The 26,422-nt window shown below is 49.8% G+C and overlaps 2 protein-coding genes across 13 annotated transcripts in view; both read right to left on the bottom strand.

The window, feature by feature from the left end:
- Positions 1 to 22,047, bottom strand: part of ptpn4a (protein tyrosine phosphatase non-receptor type 4a) — a 65,102-nt gene extending 43,055 nt beyond the window's left edge. For 2 of the 10 annotated variants that reach the window (XM_069196671.1, XM_069196673.1), the window contains exon 1: positions 16,920 to 17,538. Coding sequence is in view for 6 of the 10 variants with exons in the window: in XM_069196673.1 (XP_069052774.1) it covers positions 16,920 to 16,925 (6 nt within the window). In the remaining 4 variants the exon portion in view is untranslated. Of the gene's footprint in view, positions 1 to 4,570; positions 6,279 to 12,609; positions 12,745 to 16,691; positions 16,875 to 16,919; positions 17,539 to 21,785 lie in introns of those variants that run through there. The other 8 variants (XM_069196670.1, XM_069196672.1, XM_069196669.1 and 5 more) reach the window with 8 other exon arrangements.
- Positions 22,048 to 22,770: 723 nt separating this feature from the next.
- On the bottom strand, positions 22,771 to 25,795 carry tmem177 (transmembrane protein 177). 3 transcript variants are annotated; one of them, XM_015358269.2, is made up of 2 exons: positions 25,711 to 25,795; positions 22,771 to 25,115 (listed from the first exon to the last, which is right to left on the bottom strand). In XM_015358269.2, the coding sequence occupies exon 2, from the start codon at positions 25,079 to 25,081 to the stop codon at positions 24,146 to 24,148; it is 936 nt and encodes a 311-aa protein (XP_015213755.2). In that variant the 5' UTR covers positions 25,082 to 25,115; positions 25,711 to 25,795; the 3' UTR covers positions 22,771 to 24,145. The 3 variants fall into 3 exon arrangements, with proteins under 3 accessions (XP_015213755.2, XP_015213754.2, XP_015213756.2); XM_015358268.2 differs by lacking the exon at positions 25,711 to 25,795 and adding an exon at positions 25,489 to 25,672; XM_015358270.2 differs by lacking the exon at positions 25,711 to 25,795 and adding an exon at positions 25,596 to 25,649.
- Between the last annotated feature and the right edge of the window lie 627 nt (positions 25,796 to 26,422).

Genomic DNA, 26,422 nt, shown 5'->3' with positions numbered 1-26,422 from the left:
TCAGAGCAAACGGACTGCAGACACAAGACTCTGCACAACTAGTTTCAAGACCCCACGTTAACCTTTTCACCTGAAAATATTACTGCCCACCAGCTGGTCAGTAACATGCATTGTGCACTGCTCTCAAGCTGCAAGCACACTTTAGACTACAGCAGCATCAAATATGCAAGGACTCTAATAAACTGTGCTGTGAAACATATTCCACCTGTTGGACAAGGAACTATCTTTTAAAGAGTGGCATGGCTTTTTCGTCGCATTGGTCCAAGAAAAAAAAATCTAAATTGTCTTTAAATCTTTAACAAAAGAAATCTGAGACTAAAAATGTAGTGTACTGCCACTAATTCAAAATAACAAACCTGCATAACCTTAGTTAAGCACGGTTACAAAATCACCAGAAAAAACAAAAACTGAATACACAGAGTCTAAACGGAGAACTACCAGAATTCAATGCAGACTATCCAGTGGCGTTTAAACGAATTATTTGGAAATTCAGATACAATTTTTAGATGGCACGACCTGTAACACACTCCTGGAAGTAACACTATCAGTGTTAACACCTGAACTCTTCCCCCTTCAAGAGCTGAGCAGCACCAAACTGCACACTATATTACAGCAAATGCCTTAGTATTGCTATGCCTTTAGTAATTTCCAGCTCAAAACTAGCACAGGAGGGTCAGTATACACCCAACTTATTCTGCAATACATCCAGCAGCCTCTGCGCTCACACAGTACATACTGAAATGTCACTCTCGCATCAGGGCTGTAATCTGAAATGTATAAGTAACATTGCATTTTTCTGCATGGAAGCAAGCAACGAATGTTCCAGTCGTTTTTTTAATTTTTCTCTTGTGTCAAAATAGATCAGCCCACAACAGGTACATACAAGGGCCACTCTTGTAGTGTAAAAAAACAGCCTTCACTCAGCTCCATGGTCCTTTCATGAATCCGGGCTGTACAAGCACACTGTCCACACAGGCAGACACAACCAGACTGCATTCGGCAGGACTGACAACTAGTTCATTCTCTCCGAAGTCCTTGCTTAAATAAAAACAGAGCAGGATCACATTTCCAGCTGCCTACAGTAGTGAATGACATACCAACCAAGTCAAAACTAAAATGGCCGGTTTCGTTTTCTTTCTCACTAAATATAAAGAATGTAATAGAAAACCGACAACGAGATAATAATAAACACTTTATTTATCTCACAGGAAAGGAGGTCCTCTTTACTGAGGCATGGCCATTACTAGAACTAGCGTTTCAAAAGAGTAACTACACCACAGATGCATTTGCCCGTTAACAAGTCTGTCCCCGTAACCACAAAGGCACAGTAAGAGCGCCTGCATGCGTGCCAAGGTCACGAAATCTGCACTTTCAGGATCAGTAGAACAATTCACTTTAACAATGAGCCCCTATTTCCCCCCTAGTTGAATTCACAGGCTGTGTTCATGAGACAAACTCCTAGTGCCCAAACAGAAGGTTCACCTGGACTTTACTGATGCTCAGAGCGCCTGACCATCTGGGTGCCTTTTGCCTTCTTCCCTGATGCTGGTTTTTCCGAGACCGAGCCACACATGAAATCCGAGATTGCTGGCCCTTCTGGGCTCCATGCTCACCCCCACCACGGAGCAGCAAACAGTGAGAAAGTACAGAGAGCCCTGTCAAGACTGAACCCAGCGTCAGGCTCCTCCTGACAGGTAAGGAAGCATCCTGGATCACACAAGCAGAACAGCTAGGAAATCCACTGGCATGTCAGACAAGCCTTCTAGTCCTCTGAAAAAGAGCATCTGATACATTTGTGCATTTGCATTTAGAAACTTGATGTAAGAAAACATTCTCGGAAGATCGGTTTTACAGTGAGGATGTTAATTGGCATTTGAGAGTAATTAGGCACGTTTGTAATTGGCATATTAAAGCTTTTCTAAAAATATTTCATGTTTGCTGCAGTTCACTCATGTGACTCTACTCCAGGGGTGGGAACACTGCAGAGCAGCCAGGACTGAGACCATAAGCTGCCAAGCAAAGCAAAGCAAAGCAGAAAGGCTGTAGCAGTTTACATATGAACAGTCACATGTATGCACTACTAATACAAAACAAATCTGCACACACGCACACACAGGAGCTGAAGAAACACACTTGCAAGAAAGCGCTTCACCAAAGGAAAAGCTCAAACAGAAATTCCAACCACAAAAAAAAGAGCTGACGTAGGAACAGCTTTCAACTTGTGCTGCCTTCAACTCAAAACTAGAGTCCCGTTTAAGGCCATGTTTAAGTCAGAAATCGAGTGTAGGCACATTATAAGGTTTCTTTCTGTGCAGAGCAGTGGGTTTTTGGCTTCCTGCTGCACACTGCCCTGCCCACGATCAGGTCAAGTTCATCTTGCCGTTCTTGGACCAGTAACCCAGGACGGGCTGTACTGTCTCCCTGCCTGGGCTCTTTTCTGACAAGCCCTTGCCCCTGCGAGGGAGGAGTGAGCTTCTGTTCCTGCACCTCTTCCTTGCTCCTTTCTCCTGACTGCATCTGCAACCAGTTCCCAGCACAAGACTCAGCACCTCAGCTTACTGTTGGGTTTTCAACTACTTTTCAGCTGCCTGGAATCCCGCTTTCAAGAACTGGGGGGAGATTAAATGAAATGTATCCAGTTCGCAAGGTTCAAGATTATTACAGACTGCAAAACAGGATCTTTGATGACCCATTATGCGGGAGCTCTGTCTCATCCAAAGGTCAGCCCCTCCAACAGCACAACGTCTTTGGTCATCACAGTGGGGGCACTGCTGTGGAAACGTAGAGGGTTCACGGATCATGTCACCAGGGTCTTTGGGACACGGTGACACTTCACAGGGGTCTGAGCTTCACAGAGCTGGAGCCCTTCCCTTCAGCTCAGCCCGTCCGCAGGGTTCAACAGCCCCCCGACAGACATTCCACATCTACACGCCGGGCATTAAACCACAGACTCCTACCACCCCGTCTCAACGGGACCAGCGGGGCTCTTGTCTCCTCCGTCTCCCGCAGTTGCTAGCTCCTGGATAGCTCCAGGAAGCAAACCCGGGCTCTTCAGCGGAGCACTGCCCCACACAAGCCCGACGCCAGAGACAACTCAAGGAGCCTTCTTACCTGGGCTGGTACCGCTCAGAGGAAGCTCACCAGCACCACCACCAGTCACCCCGGACTGAAAGCACCCCTGGGCGAGAGTGCGAGAAACACGCCAACCCCAGACACCCCTCTCGGCAGCTCCCATTGAGGTTTCATCTCTGGCTGCGACGCGCTGCCGCCCTTACGAGCTCAAGATCGATCCTGCTCTTTCTCAGGCTCTCAGTCATACCTCCCCTATTCGTCTCCCCATCTCCCTCTGCCCCCAGATCCGCCTGTCACTCCACGCTGGAAGCATTATGCAAATTTATTCCGAAAACTTCTCCGAGAGAGCATTCAATTTAAAGAGACGTGCACAAATGAAAAGCCCCCCCCCCTGCCAGAGCTGTTCACAGACCCCAGAAGGGGAAGTCTGCATTTAGCACCAAACCAGACACAACCAGGCACGTTTCAGATCGTTCCTCTTTGTATGTTTTTTTTAGTGTTGTGTCAGTCACACGCTAGCCTTCTGAAACCCAAAATAAATACGCTTCCTCAAGTGACCACTGCCACCGACACAGAAGGGCGTTCTTACGTCCAGAAACTGCAGTCTTCTTCAGGGGGACTCGAGGACTTTCTAATCAATATTTTACACCATTTCCAAGCGCATGTATCGAAATCGTTTCCAGAACAAGAACTACGTGCAAAGGGCAACTGGAAAAGATAAGGGCAGGGATGGTGATCTCCGAACAAATCCGTATCTACCAGTCGCCCATGACCTTTATTTCAGTAGTTCCTGAGGTTTGGCAGCACGAATTAGTTATGTAGGCTTGCTCAAAATTTGAATAAAGGTTACAGTCCGTGGCGTCTGGCTAATAACTCCTCCTTGTCTCCGTTTAGGTTCATCTTAAATCTCCGTCAAGCTTGAAGTCTTCTGACAGCAGCAGAACTTGATTTCCGCGAGTTTCTCCACTCGGGCCCACAGACGGAGCCTTTTTTCTGCGCCTCTCCGCACTTTCTCCACTCCACGTGTCCAGCTGCGAGGGGCCGAGCACCCCCGGCCGACACACACACGGCGCAAAGTTCACCTCGGGTGTCCGGGGAGGACCTACCAACACACACTGCGGTCCAGAAAGAAACAAAAACACGCTCCGGTTTTCAACTCGCTCCACCCCGCCACGGACCCCTGAAACCCATCGCCGAAGCCTCCTCCTTTTGTCTCTCTCAGCTTTTTGTTCGCAGGGTGAAGGGTGAAGGGTCTACCCCCACCCCACCCCCCCGAGTGTCACTGACAGCCGTGGGCTCCGCTGCTGGCAGCCCTCAGAGCCGGGGGCCCGCCCGGAACACAACCGCGACAGGACCGCTCCAAAAAAAAACCACACAACAGAACAAAAACACCGAACCTCTCGCTTTACAGACTCCAATCGGTTCCACTTCTTGAGCCAAGGTGAACGATTCGTTAGCTGAAAACGAAACGAGCCATTCATTTGCGAGGAACACCTACCCCTTCACTTTCGAGTGAATCGCCGAGACTTTTTACAGTGCTCATCCACTGCTGCCACGACCCACAAGCCGTCGAAGCACAGCAAGGGCCCGTCTGCACTTCTAGGAGAACGGCTGCGTTTACACCTCCCCACCGTGCGGCCGTCCAGAAAAGGGTCTGCACAGGGTCCGAGCGCGTCCTGGGGGGGTCCGGCGCCGGGGACGAGGGGGCGCAGGCAGGAAGACGCCCGGGCGCGCTGGCTGGAGTACCCACCTGGAAACTGGTCGGAAACTGGAGGGGGTGGGCGCACTTCCCTTTACAAAAATACTGGTCAGGCGGCAGGCCGCTTAGCTCAGCGTTTAAACAGCGGCGCAGCTCCGGGAAAACGATTACGAAAAAAGGCTGATGAGTCGCCGCGACACGGGTGCCGTTCAGAGGCGATGGCTCCCCGAAATGAAAGAAAAAACAACAATAACCACCCTCCGACTCCGGAGCAATTTCAGTCCGGAACCCCGAGACGCCGGGCTGAGGTCCCCAGCGTGTCTCTCTCGCACAGGACCGGTCTTCGGTGTCCAGCGGCGTGGACGGGTCCCCAGCGATAGGACGCGCCCGCGCATTGTGACGCCACAGACGAGGGCCACGCCGCGCCGTGACACGCGGGAGAGAGGCAAGGCTCCCTCGGAGACGAAGGACGTGTAGCCCTGCAGAGGGGCTGGGGACCTGTGTCCAGATCCCGGGGGCAGGTGTCATGCCTGCAGCAACAGCCCTGCTTGCTTCAGTCCTCTGCTCACCTTGCCAGGCACTGGTCCCAAGATCTGCCCCCACAGGCCTGTTCCACGTCCCGCAGTCTAACGCCACTATCTTGCCTAACGGGAGCTTCCCCGCAACAGGTCCTCCAGGGGGAAAATGACATGATCTTAACTTGAGAGACAGAACCTGCCAGATTGCTCCCGGGAGCCGCAGGATGGACTGGAGGTCTCCTCGGAGCGGGTGCGAGTCAGGAGCGCACCGTCGCTAGCCAGCTCTGCCAGTGCTAGAGCACCAGCTGGGAACGCAGGAGCTCGAGGTCACGTGTAAAGCAACATTTCACATCTTACATCAGGGCCTTCTTTCAGCTTGTAGCCTGGCAATACTGTACTCCATCCATCACTGCCTGAACAGCCTATATTTTGTTGCAACCTCCGAGGTCAAACAACGAATATTTGGGCGCTACAGTACTTGAAACAGAGGTGTCTCACTGAGGAGCTGGAGCTGTCCATGAGCCGGAGCTCTATCCCGCTGACGAGCCCCAGGCTCCGGGGGCTAAGTGCACAGTGAGATGTTTCAGAAGTAGCGCAAGGGTGACGGCCAATACACACAGGAGCAGGAGTGCAATTCAATCACAGCAAGAAGGCAATGAAATGCCAGAAAGAGCTTGAAAAGAGGGAACTGCTGTTTTTGGTACCGTTATCGAACTACTGAACTAAGCTGCCCTTAGCTTCTTTTCCCCAAGGAAACAATATCTGGCGGTACTGTACGTTCGTACGTGTCAATCACGCCTCGGATTCCCAGTGGTGCCGTTTCAGCCTCGCGAATTCCAGAGGCCGCTGTCCGGTCGAGGACCAGGTGTGTGTGGAAGGGGACGGTCCACATCAAGCTGTCTGTGAAGGACAGGTCAGTCTACTGCACTCAGGCACAAATACACACCGTGGACTGCCCACAGGAGCACAAATGAAGTTTTATCAGTAATAGGGTTTGTGCTTTTCCACTGTTATGATGATCTAAGGGAACCACAGTTAAACCATTGTAATATAGGTCCCTAAATATTTTCAGAAACTATTTGTGTTGCTCCAGATTTTTTTGATACACTGCCATTTAATAATTTAAAGAATGCAAGCCTAATTTTACTACTGGATTATATCTATAAATTTGCAGGGGAAAAAAATGACAATTAGAAATAAATGGGAGGTTTAAAAAGTTATATCTTCACACACGGATTGGTTTTATTAAAACGATTATTAAAAGTGTATTAACATCATCTAAAATCAGTGCTGATCCTGGACTGAGATATTCAACGGTTGAAAAAAAACAGATTAAAACAGATACAGGTCTGTATCTCCTCTAAAACTAGTTCTCTCCTCTATTACTGGTATGTCACTTTACTGAGTAATTAAATGCCCCGGACAGCTTGGACACAAACAGCAGAGAACTGCAGAATATCACCTCGACTTTAAACCACACGTAGGAGGAGTAAAATGACAAAAATGCATTTCTCTGTAGCATGAAAACCAGAAATTGGGAAAACAAATGCAGTATTTGCAACCTCCGACTGCGATGGTACAATGAGAAGGAAGTATGGGGGGAAGGTATGAAATTATTTTTCGGGCACTCTGTACAAACAGAAACACACATCAGACGGCCGCTGCAATCTGTGGACATGAGCATTTTCTTTGATTCGCCTCAGAGCAGGAGGAGGGTGGGGAGAAGGTTTCGGTCTGCAGATATACAGTATGCGAAGGACGCAGGCAGAAGCAGCTGAAGGAGGGAACTGTGCAGACCCAGCTGGGGAAAAGCCTGACCTGGCGGTGGCTGGAACTGAGAAAGTGGACTCTCGCTCATCACAACAGTGTCCGCAGGGCTAAAGGGGTGGAAGAAACACATTTTCACTGTTCGGGGTTCTGCAGACTAAGAAAAAATCCTGCAATACAGCACAGATTAAGAATTTAGTTTTTCCCCAATTAAAGATACAAAAATCGATTGACTGAGAAATTAGAATTGCTCACTAAAAATAGTTGCTCATTTAACCTTTTTGGCGAGGCAGCCAGTATGTCCTCCTTTCTGGAACATTATCGAAGTCCAAACTAAAACATATGCCAGTTTTCCTTAAAGTAAACAGAGAGAATTCCCTTACTGCTCCGCTCACCCCACCCGGCAGCGTCACGCAACAGGACCTCTTCACGTTCACCACCTGGGCGAGACGAACGCAGGCGAAAACCACACACCTGCCTGGGGACGCTGTCAACCCAGCGGCGGGCCAGCCGTCCTCGGGGCCAGCTCGCCCCGCCCCGCGCCCGACAAACAGGACCGCGCGCCTGTCGGGGATTCACGGAGGAGTCCAGGGACGGGGGAGAACGGACGAGCCTTCAGGGCCCGGAGGCGGGCAAGGAAGGGACCGTCTCGGGCCGGTCCTGCAGAGCTAAACCGCGGGCCGTACCCCAGACGAGCCACGCCAGCCGGACGTCACCCGACGCCCACTCGGGCGTAGGAGGAGCCCCGCGATCCCGGCGCCATGGGCCCGGGCCCGGGTCAGGACACGAGCCGACTGTGAGCGGACTCCCCCCAAGTGGCAGAGCTCAGTGAATTGTGGGAGAGGGTTAGGGTGGGACACAGCAGGCCAGGGTGTGAATCACACAACAGCCGTAATCAGGAGGGTACTTAAGAAAAAACTGAGCTTGTTATTGGAGAACTTTCCTACAAAAAAAAAAATGAAGAACGGTATACTTAATTGTTGTAGTTACCATATCCAAATTTGCTTGAAACACTAACTTACACTGTTTCACAAGGAATGCTAAAAAAGTAGCTCGGCGGATCCGATACTCCAGAATGGAAATGCGGTTCAGAAGAGGGATGAGAACATGATCCCTTTTAAGTCTTGATGGGCAACACCAGCTACTTACAGGATCTACTTCCTAAATTTACACGTTCTGATTATTACAAGTCACAATTTGTTTCAGACAAAACTGTGAATGGAGATTACATCATGACGTAACCCATCTGTCCTTCCCGTCGACTGTGCATTAACATTTTAATTAGCGATCGTGCTTCTGTGTAGAAAAGAGGAAACGAATGGCATTATCAGGCAGACTGTTTTAAACAGAGCCAAGGCAGTAAATGTAGACAGTGTTGAAAGCTGTCAATCAAGAGACCACTGCCAGCCTAATCCCTAATCCCACGATTTGGCTGAAAGAGAACTTCTAAAACACTCCACCCAGAACTGTTCTACGGCTTTAAAATAAAACCAGAAAATGACCCAAAAACAGCACATCCTGTTGGGCGTGATCTGCTTAAGAGTTCACCATTTTCCCCTGAAGAAAATCACATTTAACCTGAGTGCACACAGGGAAGATGGGCAATACAATACAAGTCACAGGTTAGCTGCCATGGAGCTCTGTAAAGAAGCAAGACTCCTACAAACAGAACCTCTCATCCTCATCTCCTGTCCATCTCAGGAATGACTTTCCATTATCTGTTTTTCACAGAAAGACAGACACAAAGAAACATCAGGAAACTATCCCAACACGGATAAAGGCGACTTATAAAGTAAAAAGAAAACACTGAAAACTTTAGAACAAGCCAAGTCGCGCTTACTTGCTAAAACATTCCTGCCTTCATGCCGTGGCTTGTCTGTGAAAGGAGTGAGGGTCGAAGCAGGAATTGAGAGGTCAGTTCGTTTCAGATTCAGGCCAATTAACCTCCGCCCCGGGAGAGCTGGACCTCTGTCCCGAGAGCACAGCGAAAGACGGATGTGGCCGTGTTCGGGGGAGTCCCAGGACCTCGACGAGCTGCCGCAGTTTCAAGTTTCAGATTCCGAGCGGCGCGGCCGTTTAATCTTTCAGCGATGGCAAGACCGAGAGTCGGAGCCACCTGCCCGTGCGAACGCAAGACTTCGACACGCCGCGGGGCCTGCGATCACCAGCAGCACGTTTGTGCGTTTTCAAGGAAAAAAAATCTTCATGAGCTCAGTCCCGCCCCATTCCTCGCACCTCTGGTCTGGCATCCACACTCACCTGGTGTCCCCTTCTCACAAACTCTCCGTTTGTTTTTAAGAAAAGGAACTCGCTTCCCCACTAGAAGTAGGGGCGTCTCCCTGCTTCCCGCGCAGGTGAACACACTCATTCTACAGCTATGTAAACACGAACTGTAACCGGATCCTAGCGCTGTAATGAGCCGGCCTGCCTTTTTCACAGCCCGCAGCTACATTTAGCAACACTGACACAAACACAAATGCAGCGGAAAACAGCGAGAGAATTCTGTGGCTCCCACCGTGGGGACGGATGAAGAATTTACCAGAAACACAGCATGGAGATCAGAGCACAGCACTGCTGGGCAGCAAGGCTGCAAACAGGCCGTCCAGGTCAGCTGCATGAGTGAGATACCTGAAGCGAAACGCACAGATGCTGCAGCTGATACTGGGAAACGAGTGTCCGGCGACTGAGCATGTTTCAGAGCTGACAAACGTGGACGTGAAGTAAAAAATAAATACCGCCTCAGCGGCTGTAGTCTTAAACTGAGAGTTAAAGAAGAGCAATCTGGGTAAAAACACCGACATAAGGGTGGGTGATGCAAATAACCCCCAGTGTGTACAGCGTTTCAGGAGGCGTTGGGACGGTGAAGACTGCAAATGCAAGGGATTAAGACAAAAAACACCTTTAATCGGAAACAGGAATTTCATCCAGTGCCTGTGCTTAGTTGCATTTACCTCCATTTGGAGAAGATTCAACCCCGCAGTGTTTGCAGATCTCAAGAGCCCCATCAATGTTCACCGGGTCCTAAGAGTTTATACCTCATACTCTTCGAATTTCATGTATGAAATAAGCTCACTTCTGATTCTCATTTCTTTCTAAATCTGTTTTTTCCAATTAAGCTCAAAAAGCATAATATTTAGGAGTTCGGGGGACAGATTTAGAGAACATGATTCTCTTTTGTTTTTTAGAAAAAATAATCAAAACGCGGAAGCTTTGTTGACATTTGTTCTTTGCTCACCTTCAGCAGGAAGCGAACGAGTTACAACAAGCCAAGTTTCTAATACATCAACAAGTGCCACATGCCAGACACCTCGGACGGAGAAGGTTGTACTGCACTGGATTGGAGATGAAGCTCTTTTTTCATGACTCTACGAAGCTCAGGCTTAACATAGCAGAGACTGCACAAACACTCTTGTTCACACATCCCAATATGCACATGTCCAAAACTGCTGAACATTATTCACTTAGAGGCCAGGCTGCCACCTGGGAAATGAAAAACTCCATCCATGGAGAACAAACCGAAGACTAGCTCCCGATTTTTTGGAAAGCAATTGCAAAACATAAAAAGTCTTATATTGATATCTATTTAATTTAATCTAGCTTTTTAAGTAATTCTCAGACATTTCCCTTCATATCGTGAGAACGTGTGTACTATACCCTGTGCTCTCTGCTCAACTGACTTGAGTTAATGTGCAATCAGGAACAAGAGCCAATGGTACAAACATTTTCAGGCAAACAACAACAACTGCATCCAAGATCTAATAATGTCACAAACATGAGTCATCCAATAACAGCTATCTAAAAATGTGTTGAATCAGACTTTGAAAATAAACTAAGCTTCACAACCGGTTTCAACAGTAACCATGAAGACAAGTACTATTTTTTAATTTTTTAATGTAATCCAGTAAAAAAGTCCAGTGACTTCAACACAGGCTTTCTAATTTGTAATAAATATTACGTGAAAATAAACCCTGTATAGTAGTATTTACTGTATAGTAGTAACAATCGTATTACTATGCAAGAGGGAGAATTCAGAAATCAGGGCATAATTAGCTACTAACGAACGAACCGGGGGTACTGTACTGAAGGAAATGCCATACGACGCACGAGATGATCAGCTGAGCTCCTAACTACGTGGTCGTTACACCACACCAGTGACACTTCGTAAGAGTACGCATGTTAAACCCTGGTCTTGCTGAAATCCACTTTAGGCTCGCTCGGTCTGGATTCCCTCACTTCAGCTGGCGAAGGACTTTTCTCCCTCACACGCTAGCCTGCCGCGGAGAGCAGCTGTCCGGCCCGCGCTCTGGCGTCCCCCTGCACGAAGAGCAGCGGGCGCGACCGCGGCGCCGCGGGGAAGGTCCCGCCATCGCGGCCGGGCAAAGCCAGGGGGACGCAGGGAGGCCTGGAGCCCGCGGGTGGAGGGCAGCTGGGACAGCGGAGGAGCTCAGCGACGGGGACCTGAGCGAGGGCTCTGCGGGGAGCCAGGGAGCTCAGTTGGTCCAGTGCTGGCCATGACACGGAGCAGCGAGACCTGATCACCTCCCACATGGGGCACGCCCAGCCCCGGGGGGCGTGGCAGACCGCGCGGTCGCTGTGGCAACGTGGCGGTGCGAGCCACCATTCGCACGGGTATCCCAGTAATTGCAAGGGATTCTTCTGACTGATTACTACTGTGACAAACTCACACAAGATACAAGATACACAATACTGATCATCCAAAAGAATAACAACTTTTATGCACCTGTTTCATGCCTGACAAGTTTAAGTGATTGGATTGTTAAATATCTAAGGATACAACAGGGCTAATGATGGATTTCATTCCTTACTTTAAACTAAAGTTCATGTAGGATGGCACAATATCCTGTTTTGGATAAAGCAGTTAGAAAATGGTTGGATGAAGATCATTTACTTATTTCTGTAATCTTAACATCAGAGAAAAAGAACTGAATTAAAATCTGATTATTTCCATTGTGGGTTTTCTTTAGAAAAAGCAAAAAATACTGTAGGCAAATGCAATACATTCCACTAGACTTTAAAACCATTCATCATAATGAGAACAAAAAACAGTTATCACAGTTTGCAGTATAACTTAATCTTTCAATCTGGCTTTAGTACGATAATATGTATATAGGAAACATTTAAAGTGATTCTTATCAAGGTGGGTACTTTCTAGAGACTTAGTTTTTCCACGGAAACACCATCACAAAAATGTACGCAGTGTTCCATTCCACATGATGAAACAAAGAACGTGCCCTAAATAACCCAAGTTTACAATTAAACGAGCAGCACCTCACCATGTCCTCCGACCTAAACCTGCGCGACACTTCCTTCTAACGATGGATACGTGCTCCTCATCTTGTGCATCCGGCAATCCAATAAAGCTCGCGCTAAGCTGACTGCTGCAATGTCTCAATTCGGTTTACCAACGCGACGACAGTGCGTGCATCTAAAAGCAAAACAGCATTTGCAGTGAGGGCAGATGAATGATTGAGCGGCCCGGGCAGGGAATCAGCTCGTCTGCTTTATGTACCAAAATATCATAAAAGCCATTACCAGTAACAGAATTCCTGTCTGCCGACCTCATTCTCCCACCAGCTCGCTCCTTTCATTCTTAAAGCTCCAGAACGACCAGCGCTTGCTTCATTCATATTTTCAATGCTGCACACCCCCAGAGCTGCCGCTGGAAACGCTAAGCCCAGCTATTCCCTTTCACTGCGGCCTGCACACACGCGGCATTGTGCACACCTCCCCCTCTGCACCAGCTCAGTGGTCTCTCCTGCTGCCGCCTGTCCGCGCTCATTCACTGCAGAAGGGGAGTGAGACACGCTGTCTTCTGCAGTCGCCACGAATCCGGTTCCTTTGGTGATAAAGGACAAACTTACCATGTGTGTCTAGAGCAAATCAGTTTGTTTGTTTTTTAATAATGACGCTTCCATTTCCGAGCAGGAAGCTGGATGAAATCAGCCCTTAGGGATCGACTCCGTTCATTTCTATTTAACATTCCTCTTTACTTTTGCTTTTTTAATACGGATCGTATTAGGTTGTGTATTTGTGCGACACTCACATTTTCACCTTTTGCCTTATTGGAAAGCTCTACAAGACGTCACAGAGGGAGCCAGGAAAAATAACGATGACAAAAATAAACCGGTCACAAACCAAATAATACTTGACAATTTCAATGCTCCCATACGGCAGGCCTGGCGTCGTTTCACTATCTCGATCTAAAGACAAACGCACACATACTGCACAGTTCTATGGGTCTACAGCTGCCTGCGAGCAAAAGTATTCAGACCGAGACACAAGTGGGGGGAAAAACACCTGTATGGAAAAGCAAACCTTTCCGGTGCGGGACAGGGTATCAGCCAAGGGTTTTAAGAAAAGGCTAAAAACAAAGCTCCCCCCAGCGAGTCCACCTGCCTGCAACGCCAGCTTGGCTCTAGAACGTGGGACCGGTGATTCACGAGAGGACGCCTTTCCTCCCATCGAGCCCGCCTGGGCGTTAGCAAGCACTCTACAGCTCCTGCACACCTCCAGCTGCTCCACAGACCAGGGAGTGAGAGAGTCAGCAGGGGAAATGCCACAAGGCCGAACGCCATTATGCAGATCTGTTTGCAGGACCAGAGACCCTGGCTTCCTAGCGTGGGACGCAGTTCCTCAATGCAAAAGCACAGCAACGAGGCTAACACCATCAAAGACAAAATACCGCTTCAACACCTGTTCCTTCCAGCAGTGAAGGGGCCAGACTGGACTTCTGCCTTGTCTAGGTCACTTCATCTTCCTATCTGGTTCAGAAACTGAGATCACAGTAGGCCCATATGCAGCTACAACTGAGGACTGTGCTTATGAAGGTTTCGAATAATGAGCCTGGAGTTTGTGGGCATTGCTGAATGAGTACTAGTGACTTGTCTCGCATGTTACAATGTACAGTGCATTAATAAAAATAATAAAAAACATTTATATGACACCTCGAAAATCAGTCATCTCCAAGCACTTACTAGCCTCTTTCTTGCTACAAATTAAGCGATACCCCCAAAGAAAATACTGCCAGCAACCCGCATACTCATCCGCAAGTGGAGCAAAGGAATTAGTAATGAGTGCAAGCACGTTATTAACAGGAAATTAAACCCATCTAAAAGTATCAAGTAAATCAAATAAATGTATCAATAAAAGTATCAAATAGATGCCAACTCAAATCAACCCGCTATACAAATTTTAGTCAAAACCTTCAAAAAAATCTTATCACAGATGACACATTATGCAAAATGATTTATAAATAACTACAAGAAAGGCAGTCAGACCAGCAACACACAAAAAGGTTATTTACATTAAATTCCTCTAATAACCCACACTCCACACATCTACTGAGAGTGCTCAGATACGGACCACTTCTGTGTGTGCTCGTTTATAGCAGGATCTTTATCACGATGCAACATGTGTTCAATACAGATGAATGAATGGAAGATAATCCGTTTTTTTTTTTTATTGTGGCACGTCTCGCGCCACAGTCACAGTGAGTAAACCAGGTGGGTCTTTGAACCTCTGCAAACTGACTGATTTAAACATGCCCTTGACCCAAAACGAACCGGCGGACTTGATACAGCGTTGGCAGGTCTGGCACTACCATAAAGAGTCCTGTACGATGGAGGGCAAGCACGTTCCAAATGCCCTCGCAGTATTAGTACGTAGTAGTTCAGGTGGGGAGCTGCGTCAGCATGCGTAGGCTGCAAAGGAACAAGTAACAGGTTTATTCCAGGCTGAAAAAAAGAAGAAAGAGAACAACGTTTCGGCCATGGAGCCGCCTTCTTTTTTTCAGCATGGAAGAAACCTATTACTTGTTCCGTATTAGTACGTGTCCCACTTGTGGGCTCATCCACGCACACGATCCTTTGTGAAACCTTCACACAACTGTACCTGTCCCACATCCATGAATAAGTCTAATTTACTACCAGTGCGTATATGCACACCAGGGGCTCAGCAGGGACGTGCCAACACTGAGACCCACGGTCTCACCTGGCCTTCCTGAGGACCGCCATGTCAGGGGCGCGCGAGCCATGTCCGACAGTGACGCCGCGTGCACGCCAGCCCCGGAGCCGTGAGAACACGGGACAGGTCACAGACGAGAGGAGCCATTCGACCCCAGCTGTTTCCTACAAGAACCCGGGGGGGGGGGGGGGTGTCGTCTTCAACAACATCTGCTGGGGTGACCTGTTCCATACTCCCACCACTCTCTGCATAAAGCACTTCCGCCTGCGTCCTGCCCGTGTTTCACCGCTCACCCTGAAGGGAGCTGCTGAGGGTCTGCAACACCCTCGCAGGCGGTGCAACAGCCACTACTACACAGCCGGGCCCGTGTCGGTGTGGCCGACTGGGTCGCTTATTTCTGCTGCTCTGGGTTGAGCACCAGGCACGAAGGAAAACTAGGATTCAGTGACAACTTATGAGTACTGGAGGCTCCGTCAAAAAGAAATGCCTCTTTTTCGTTTTTCCCTCTCCTACCCTCCAAAAACACCCCGTCTCCCCACCATCTCGCAGCCCGAAACCGGTTCCTCCCCAGACCCCGTGTGGGTGAAGGGCGACAGCTGTCCCGTCACCGTCCGAGCTCTGCGGCTCTTTGCCAGGCAAAGGGAGGACGGCGAGCCGGACGGCCATTCCCGGGGAAAGGGCAGACCTATCGGGACCGCCTGCCTCGCCAGCCAGCTGCGAGGTCCCCACGCCGCGCGGCATGCCCACGGCCATGCGCGGTGGCCAAGCAAGCGCCACGCCACGCCCCTGTGCAGCTGGGCGTGCGGAGCGTCCACTACACGCCACCCAGTCACCCGGGGGGGGGCTGTACTGTAAAGCCCCCGAGCCAGGCCTCGCCGGGCACCCCGCTCGGGCAGGTCATTTCGCCCACCAGATCACACGCGAGAAATGTTCGGTGTTGAAGCCGGCGTTGCAGAGGCCAACCGCCTTCCCGTGTTGTGGGTTTTCCGGATGAGCGGCCGGATTTCCCCCGTGTGTCGGCACATCCGCCGCGGTACCGGGAGACCCCGGGAGCTGGCCTCCAGCCGGAGCTGCGCGGTGCCCACTGCCCGCACTGCCCGCCGGACCTGACGGGGGGGCTCGGGCAGCGCACACACCCCGCAAGCCCAGCTCGGCTCTCGGTCCACCTCCGGCAGGGCACGGCGAGATGCAGGAGGAGCCCCCGGGCCGCAGAACCCGAGTTCGGGTCATCACGCAAACTTAAAAACTCCCGTCTCCGGCACCGAACTTTGCAAGGCCAGCGAGGGAGACCAGCTCTGGAATCCGGTCACGGGAGATTTCAGAGCCCACGTATCCCGTCATAACCCTCCCCGTGATGGGGAGACCCGTTTCAATTCGGCCGCTATTCCAGCCTCGTCGACAAGACCCCCCCCACCACCACCGCCGCCTCCCCCCATATTTTTCCACAAAGCGCGTTCAACCGGGATGGATCCGGCGAGCTGCGAACGGCCCGTCTCTCCGAGCGCGGCGTGAACACTTGATCTTAGCCAAAAGGCCGTGAACACGTCTCGCCTGCGGAGGTGGTTGTTGTTGTTGTTGTTGTTGTTGTCAGCTCGGCTCGCATGCAGACCGGGAAAACAGCCGTTCCCCGGACCCAGGGCGGCAGAGCTCACCGGACAGCCCGTTGCATCATGCAGGCGCTCGGGTCCTTCCAGCAGCCTACCTACACGCTACAGCCTCCCCGGAGGGCGTCCCTTCCCAAACGCGCAGCTACCCAGACGTTTCCATGTTTGTTTGTTGTTTCTTTCGCCCGTGGTTCCCCGCAGCCGCGGAACCAGCCGGCAGTGCGCTCGCACCGCGGGTCCCGGAGCGGCCCTGGGTTCAACGCGCTGACCGCTTACCTTCATCAACTGCTCCAGCACGATTCTGTTGTTTTCTCTCTCTTTCTTTCTTTTTTTTAATGGGAGAGGGGTGTTAAGAGGGGAAAGGGTGGTGGAGCGGATCCCAGTTTCAATTCACCCGCTGCAGACCCACAGCGGCAGCAACATCATCATCATCGCTCATCACAGCCGAGCCTGCGCGACCACTGCGGGCCTCCCGGGTCGGATCGCACCTCGGGCGGCGAGAATAATCCACGGCACGGGGGGGGTGCAGGCGCACAGAGCAGCCGGCCAGCCAGGCAGCCGGGAGACACCAGGCGCCCACAGCGCGGCGGGACCTCAAGCGCGACCCCCCTGCTCTCGCCTGTCCATGCGTGTGCGGACGCGCTGGCGAAAAACCCACTCAAGACTCAGGAGGGAAAAAAAAAAATACGAAGAGAGAAATCCAACCCTAAAAAAAAAAAACCCCAGACGTAAAAAAAAAAAGAGGGGGGGAGAGAAGGAGAAGGAGAGGGCCCGGTCTCCTCGCCGCCGCCGTCTCGTCCTGCCGCGCGCTAGCGCTCCCACTCGCCGAGGCTGCAGGCGCGCGCTCACCCCGCTGCTGCAGCTGCAGCGCGAGCGACAGCAGAGCGACGTAACATGGCGCAGCCTCCGCAGCGCGAGGGCGGGCCGGGAGGGAGGGGGGCGTGGCGCTGGGAGCGCTGCCCCGGGAACAAGGTCGCGGGAGCGCGCCACGGGCGGCGGCGGCGGCGGCGCGCACGCCCCTCTGCGGACGGTCCCTCCTCCTCTCCTCCCCGCCCCACGACCCCCCCGATCCGGACCTGCCGGACAGACCCCGCGGCCGCCTGCTCCCTGGCCGGAGGCGTTTGGGATTTGTCTGTGTCCGAAGCCAGTGTCCAGGAGTCATCGGCGTCTGAGGACCCGAGGAATTAGTAAGGAGAGGGGAGGCCGCAGAGCTGATGAGCCTCGGGACATCGGGCAGTTTGCGACTCTACACGACTGAGACTACGGGATTAAACCTAGTTTATGGTTAATAATTAATTCCTTACCGTTATATACCGCTGTTCTGGACACACCACTCAAAGCGCATTACAGGTAATGGGGACACCCCACCCCCCACCAGTGTGTAGCCCCAGCTGGATGACGGTAAGCATTAACATGTCATTTAAGATGAGCATTTGTATTCAAAAACAAATCTCCCTTTTTCAAAGTTTTGCAGGATCTTGAGAAATCGGTCGCGCAAGGTACAAAAGCCGATCCCGGAAGAAGCGTTCTTGACATGTTGGCCTCTTTGTGAACCGATTCTCTCTTCTTCTTGTTAATCGGCGTCTTGGATCGGATGACGGGGAGCCCCTGCCGCCTGTGGCCCTTGGTCTCGGACAGCCCCATCACAGCCACAGCGACTGTCGGACAGCTGGTGGGGCGGCAGTGTCGCTAGGGCGAGGGATCCGGGAGGATGTCCACAGTGAACATCCCCGTGGACACAGATTCCCCTGTTCCGTCGTGGCCGAGTAGGTGTACACGAGTCCCCTCGACCTCTTCCCACGCCATGTCCGTTTGCCTTTTTTTCCCTTCTGTCTGAAACTGAAGGACGGACACCAACTGATTTGAATCTCTTCCCGTGGTCAGTGCTGGAGGCAGGGGTCAGTTCCGCCGGGTTTTGTGGAGATCGTGGGGGGGTTGACAGAAAACCAATGCGGAACAGTTTCTGGCTTCACAGACAACGTGTTTCTCCACGCTGGGGGCTTGAGGGTGGGATTGTATCATAGTAACAGGGGCTCACGCAGATTGTGCTCATTCGTGGCTCGGTGTTCGTTCTGTAAAAGGGAGACTACCTTTAATTTCCCCATGTGTCCTAGCCGACGCGAAGACAACGTGTCAAACCTACCGGTGACAAAGTCTGGGAGTCCACTGGCGCCCAGAGTCAGTAAACCAGAAGAACGAACGGCGGGATACCCCTTGTAATGGTTTACGCACGTATCACGTCGTCAAAGCCTGGTCGGCTCTGTAATGGGCCGTTTCGGTCCACAGCCCCAAGGCTGTGACATATGTTCGGCACGATGGCGTGGGTGGCTCCGCTGCTTCACAGCTCTGGGTTCACTTGTGGCGCCGGGACCCTTCTGTGTGGAGCACAAATTGGTCTCCTCCCGTTTTGCGGCGGTTTCTTGCAGGAAACTCCGGCTTCCCCACCGTTCCCGCGAACATACCGGCTAACTTAACCGGTGTGTTTATATTCCCCGTGTGTGTGCGCGCCCAGGTGAGGCTCTGGGATGCTGTGACACCTACAGTACCAAGAATAAGTGGATTTCTGATCATATGTGGATTTGGTCACGGTTCAGTGAATGAATTCACTTGGGATTAAAGATGACATTATAAATGACACAAAATCCCATTTTACTGGCGACTAAACCTAACCTTATTTCTCAGGCTGACAGGTCTTTTAGAACTGATTTCCTCCACAGCCAAAAAAAAAAAAAAATCGGGTTTTAAAACTTACCGAGTGAACTTGATTGATTTTAAATTCGTGTATTTGGTGAAAATGACAGTGTATGATAACTCCCAGGCAAGATATTTACCCTTTAAACATCTGTTGTTTTCCATTTGGATGTAATAAATTAATCTGTGCATTCTATTATCAATCTAAAGTAATAAGTTAGAGTAATTAGTTGTTTGCGTACTTTCTGTTTTCCATTTCAGGAAATGAATGCTGTCATTTGTGAATCTGAATCTCGCGTTGTCATGCGACGGACTGCTCACATGCAATGTAATATAGATTAAACAGGTTTTACTGTATTTTGTATTCACGTTTTTAAATATGTTTTACAAGGAGAAAGCAACTAATTACAAGACATATTGCACTGAATTTTGATTATGCTGGATAATGATCTACACATGAGCTATTACTTATTTTCTCATCTTGTACCATATGTTCTCACGAAGAGATATAAATAAACACCTTTAAGAGGGTTATGATGGCGGGTAGATTCGCAGGTTAAAGCCGCCCATTTAAACTGAAACCACACCGCTGCCCGCGCACAAAATGAAACTCCTCTCTGTGAAGTTTTGCAACAGATACAAATCCCGATCTGTTTGCGCGTTTCTGGAGGCCAGCAGAGTGCTGTCGCAGCTCAGTGGGACGATCCACTCGAAAGTCATGAGACAGCTGTTTTCTCATCGCTGCCGGATTTTCTCGTCTCTGCATCTCTAAGGATGTTCGCTTCCTCACTAAAACGGCCAGACCTATCTGAACAATCCGGGCCGCTCCTTTTAAGTTGCGATTCCTGCCGCCCCTTTAAGAGAGTTAGTGACACCTGGTGGTTGTGTTTGTCCACAATGAACGGTGTTGTACTACTGACAAATACCAGCAAGCTCAATTTGAAATGAATCGGAAATGTCATTAGGGCCGCCTTGTAGAATGGAAATTTTAAAGAAAACAAATTCATACAGTATGTAGATTTTTTCTTTATCAAGAATAGCAAATAACCTTACTCGTATCTTATTGCATGTGTGTGGATAGCTAATAAAGATACTTATCTTATTTCATGTGTGACCTTGCTCAGGTTTTTTTCATTATATAAAAAGCTTAAATGTGCGTTTCGAAACACGTATATGTATACATTGCTTTTGCTTGTCCTGTACATGAAACCAAAGGCATCTGGTAATGAGCTTCACCAGACCACATTTCATATATAATGTAAACGTACTATCAGCCACGATTTAAGTTGAGATAACGGGCACTAGACCTTTTCTAACTGTAGGGAGCGTACAAATCCTCGAGAAAACCGGCGGGGGAAACGCTTCACCCGAAACCACGGCAGATGTAAGACTCCTCTTTAACTGCAGAGCACCCAGCCACCGAAACCCACCACCCGTATTCCGTCAGGAAATAATAATAATAATAATAATAATTGCTTACACTTATATAGCGCTTTTCTGGACCTTCCACTCAAAGCGCTTTACAGGTCATGGGGATCCCCTCCACCCCCACCAGTGTGCAGCCCCACCTGGATGACACGACAGCAGCCATAGTGCGCCAGAACGCTCCCCACACACCAGCTCTCAGTGGGGAGGAGAGCAGAGTGATGAAGCCAGTTCATAGAGGAAAGACGTGGCCCTCGAGCCCCGGTCAGAGAGATAAATACACGATCATTCACAGACACGTGTGTATCTGCGATCGTGAAAGCTGGTCCTCTGCACCCTCTGTGGGGCTGGCACTCAGGTGGGCTTGCCTCCGTTCCTCACCGAGTACCTGAGCTGCGTGAACGTCTCTGAGGCCCACCTCATGGTAAAGCTGATTAGCTGAAGGTAGGTAGCACCAGGTCTTTTTACCTTACCAAAGACCCAGGATGCATAGCTGACTTGGCACCACAAATCAAACCTTCAACCATGCGGTTGAGGATTTGCTCAGCTGGCACTGTACACTACAGCAGAGGAACCTTACAATGCGTGTTAGAACCCTTCCTCAAAGCTTCATGTTTTCTGTTTGAAAGCTTGCAGTGGATTTCTTGGAATTAAATATTCAAGCCCCTGTGAATCTTATAAACACTTAGTGTAGGTCAAGGCAGTCAAAAGAGGCCATTCTGCAGCACTACTTCAAAGTAGCCTGACAAACAGTTTACACAAACACGCAGATTAGCATGGGGAACAGCTTCAGTCACACCATAACTAAAATCCACTTCATTCTTTTTTCTCTTCAGAATGAACTTCTTTTTAGAAACCCAAAAGAGGTTATCAACAAGACAGTACCACTAGAACCATCTGGCTCTTTCAGTTTAGACAGAAGACTCAGCTGGAACTCGGCTGAGCTGTTTCTTGAAAGAAGCCAGCGTATCATTTTTGACAACATGGCTGTTCCAGACTCCCACACCCCTCTGCGTAAAAACATACCTCCCATTTTCTCTCGCGTTTAAACGCACTTCGCCTTAGTTTCCATTTGGATCTTCTGGGTTGTGGCGATTCTCAAGAAGTCCATTGGGTTGCCGATAATTTAAAGAAACTATTACCATGTACGATCCCTTCAAATAACATAAATTCTGCACATAACATTGCATCCAGATGGATTTTGTTCAGTGTATTTCCCTGCTGCAATGTGCACTGTCACTGCGAGCTAGCTTGGGGGAACACTCTGTCCCGTAATGATATCACAGTGTAGAGACAGAGTATTACATGGATAAGAACATCAGGGCGATACAGCTAGCAGGCACTGTGTGCAAACTGGAGTTGGATGTCTGCCACAGCTAATTACTAGGTTTTTATTTCCAAGCTGCCTGTAGGGCTGATGGCTCAAATGTGATTAGAACTAAATATAAACTTTTAAATTTAGCATGCTGTCTAAATATGCCACTATCTGGAAATAAGCCAGGAAAAAAATCAGAAGGAAATTAAATATCTCTCGGGTTGCAATTGAAAAACCCTACCGAGCTCCTTATCATTTAGAAAAGAGTCCGAGGCATACAGTATGACTGTTTTAATTTCCTGGATTCGATCGAAGCGGTCTCTCACAAATGCACAGCCCACACCCATCCACCTTAAGATCTTTCAATGTGATTTTAAATAGCACACAACATTATAGCTTCTTATAAATGCCCTGACGCTGTAATTCATCCTCGATGATCTAGACTGTCTGTACAACGCGCTGTCACCTGAGGCATGTTCGCTCCCTGTCCTTCCCAGCCTGCCTTGCTGGCACCTTCAGCTTAAACCTGTAACAGGCAGTTCTGGGCACCAAGGACCAACTAAGTCTCTGGGATTGACAGTCTTCAGGATCTCAGTTACTTACGTGACCCAGTTCGCTGGTGAAGTGAACTAATGAAAGCTGGGTTTTCAGGTCTCCTGGTAGGGATTTAAAAAGACCAGCTTATGTGGCAGGAGGTTTACTCTTCATCTTGCTTTATTTTGAGGATTTCAGGAAACCACTTTAATTCAAACCCTTTCAAGAAAGCAAACTACTGTTTTCACACAACCCTATGCATGTAATGCCTACACACCGGAAGGGCACAGCATTTGTGTTTTGCACTCCAAAACCAGTCTCAGAGAGCAGGAGTGAACGGACTTTATTAAACATAAAATACTCAGGCATTGTACTTCTCAGTCATGGTTTTTTCCCCTCCATGCGAGATGATTATCGTTGCAAGTTCATAGCAAAATTCCATCCCAATTTAGACTGCACTGTTCCCACATCTTTGGAGAGCACTGTGGGTCAGTGTATGAGTTGCAAACTTCACAAGGCCATATTCTATTGACTTAGGACCGTCTGCAGACACTATGATGTGTTCAACACAGGTCACACTGATCCCAGCCCTGGTCCTGGGGAACACCTATATCAGCTGAGCTCTTATTCACTGGGGAGAAGGTGAGAACGAGGTCCTAAACTGACCTGTTTGACTTCTTTTTTCAGCACTGACTCCACCCATGAATTTTCTAACTTTTCCTATCCAGGGTTGCCGAAACCTGTCCCAGCAACCAATGGGCGCAAGGCAGGGTACACCCTGGATGGGACGCCAGTCCATCACCAGCCAGACATTACAACTCCCATCAATTAAGCTACCCGTATGGCTCTGGACCGTGGGAGGAAACCCAAGCGAACACGGGGAGAACAAGCAGACTCCACACAGACAGCACCCCAGGTCCAGAATTGAACCCGGGCCCCAGCGCTGCAAGGCTTCTTCCAGCAGCTTCACCATGCAGAACGGTCGGCTCATTTCTTCTCAGCTTGTCCGTTCAGGGTTTGCCCCCTTACGTCTGCAAGCTCTTACTGGGTGATCAGCGCATGACGAGCAGGCCGTAATAATAACACATCGGACACTCCCACGACGAGGGCTTCCTTCTTTTTGGAAACGTCCCGTTGGGCCCAGGTTAAAGGGGCCCAGGGGGAGTCACGGACTTCAGACACTGGTACGGGCCAGGTGTCCAACACAAGACCCGTCTGACCCTGACAGAGCTGAAAGCAAATTCAAAACAAAATGTGCCGCCGTCAATTAAAAAAAAAAAAACTCTGCAGGAGAAGACGCAGCATTTGGCAGGAACAGAGCTTGGAGCCACTGTTACCCAACCAAAGGCAGTTGTGACATTCAGCTACAGATCTCTCTGGAGGTTAGAGAGCACATCAACCAGCTACACCCACAATTTTCACACTCTTTGAGCCAGAATCGATCACATTCAATGCAATCAGCGGTTTCCATTTGTTTTAGCTGCCTGGCAGGCACCCTGGCCAGAGTGTCGCACGGAAACTGGCACACCTGCCCCCACTATGCCTTCTGCTCTTTCAGCAGGCCCACAATGCTGTCTCTGCGGGCTGTGTATGGGGCACGCTGCAGCCTGAACCAGCTGGAGGGGAACAAGTTGCCACTTGGCGCGAACATCTCTTCCCCCTTCCTGCCCATCAGACCACGGAGGGCGACGTTGCGCGCCAGGAGTTTATTGTAAAACTCCACTCCTCCTGTGGCGTAGTCCGTAGAGAGGCTGGCCGCTCTCCGGTCCCACCGGTAGTCGAGCCACTGGCCCACGGCGTCGGAAACCAGGCAGTAGCCGGCAGCCCCGACGGTCAGCACGGCGGCGTTGGCCAGCCCCCGCAGGAGCACCGGGCCGGCGTACAGGCCGAGGAGCTGCTTGACGGCCACGCCGCAGAGGCAGGTGAGCGCCAGGCCCGCCGGGGCCACCGCCGCCAGGAGGACGGGACCTCCGCCCTGCAGGCGCGCCACCTCCCTGCCGATGGCGAAGCGCTGCGCCGCGGGCGACAGCACCAGCGACTCCCGCAGCGCCCGGCCCGGGCTGCCGTCCCCCCGCACCGCCTCGCCGTTTATCAGGATGACCCGGTCCGAGATGCCCGCCGGGGCGTCCGCTGTGCTGTCGAAATGGGCGGGGACGCCGATCCGAGCCCCCGCCGGCAACCACGGCAGCCCGGCCCCCACCGGATGAAAGCCGAAGGCGGCGAAGGCGCTGTACTTCCGCGGGTCCCTGACCCCCGCGTCCCGCAAGACATCCTGGAAGGTCTTGCGCAGGGTCTCCGGGAGGCTGGCCGGCTCTCCTTTGCTCCAGGCTTGGTGCAGCTTCCTGTAGGTCTGCTCCGGGAACACGTGGTGGAGGACCTGCACGGAGAACGCCCCGGCGCAGGAGCCGACGAGCAGCCCTGTCCGGTGCCTCTGCACGAACAGGGCGAGCTTTCTGGCGAGCCGGCCGGCCATCCGAGAGGCGCTGACGGTCCGGAGGTCCGGCGCTCTGTGCATGGCGGAGAAAAGGGGACAGAGCAAGAAGGAAAGGTTTTATTTTGGCGCTGTAAACGTGCGATCTTGAACTGGGTCACATCTTTAAACCTAATGGGCATACGAGTATGACTTCCGACAGAATTGCTCACACCACCTCTCTCCATGTTCTGCAAAACAAAAACATCACCCAAATCAAAACGCACAGTAACATCCACAGCTTCCTGACTTCGACTTATTGTTTTTTCTAAATGTCATTATTGCACCTCGAGGCTTAGCGTATCGTGTAGACTTCTGTATGAAATACAGATTCTAAGCATAAAAGGGAAAACAAACGTTTTAAAACGCATTTAAAACTCGAAGCAGAAGTTTTGAAACTCAACACGAACCTCAAAATGCAGAATATTCGCGATGCCAAAAGAGGCAGACAGGAGAGATACGTTATAAAAACCAAAATACAGCTGAATAAGAGTTAAAGGCACTGCTTATTAAACACCCGATATGCACACTTCTCCGCAAGGACAAACCCCAAACCTGTCTAAAAAGCACAGCGCCGTAAAGCAGATTGTTCTAAACACGTCTCGCCTGCACGACAGTTCATTCCCACTTACGGTTTCCGTAGCGTCTTGTATTAAGTTCCTCTTCTCAAAATTTTAATATTTCGAATGTCTGGAGACAAGAAAAAATAAAGCAACAGAATGAAATAATTTACCAATATAAAAAATAATACAACTAATAAAAACAAATCTCGTAGTATGCTTTAGTAGGAAACATTATAAAGTCTTTTCGTCAGACTGTCATTAGTGATGTTGACCAGCAGAGAGCACTGTTTACACCGTGTCAGTGAAAAGTGTCCATTACCAAATACACACACCATTACATTTGTAACTTTTATTTGGATGCTTGTGTGGATATGCACTACAAAGAATCATGAGAAATATATTACCAAATGGAAGCTCTTCTTTTTGGAAATTGTGTTTCAATCTGCATCTAAAGGAGAGATTGCAGTATTGCTCTTCACACTCAAGAGTGAGCACTTGAAACAAGGCCTTTACAGATAGTCATTGTAAAAAATAGACAAATAGATGAAAGGAGAAAGAAAGAAAGAAAGCTCTTCACTTTTCTGATGCACTGATAAATTTGCTACATATTCATTTAACTGTTTATAAAAATAAAACTGCAGCGGCTTCATCGCCACCAAAAACATTCATGGGAACCTAAACACTGAGTAAACCAGTAATAATAATAATAATAATAATAATAATAATAATTGCTTACACTTATATAGCGCTTTTCTGGACACTCCACTCAAAGCGCTTTACA

The sequence above is a fragment of the Lepisosteus oculatus genome, chromosome 12 (assembly GCF_040954835.1).
Source record: "Lepisosteus oculatus isolate fLepOcu1 chromosome 12, fLepOcu1.hap2, whole genome shotgun sequence".
NCBI lineage: Eukaryota > Metazoa > Chordata > Actinopteri > Semionotiformes > Lepisosteidae > Lepisosteus > Lepisosteus oculatus.
This window is presented reverse-complemented; position numbering and strand designations above follow the sequence as displayed.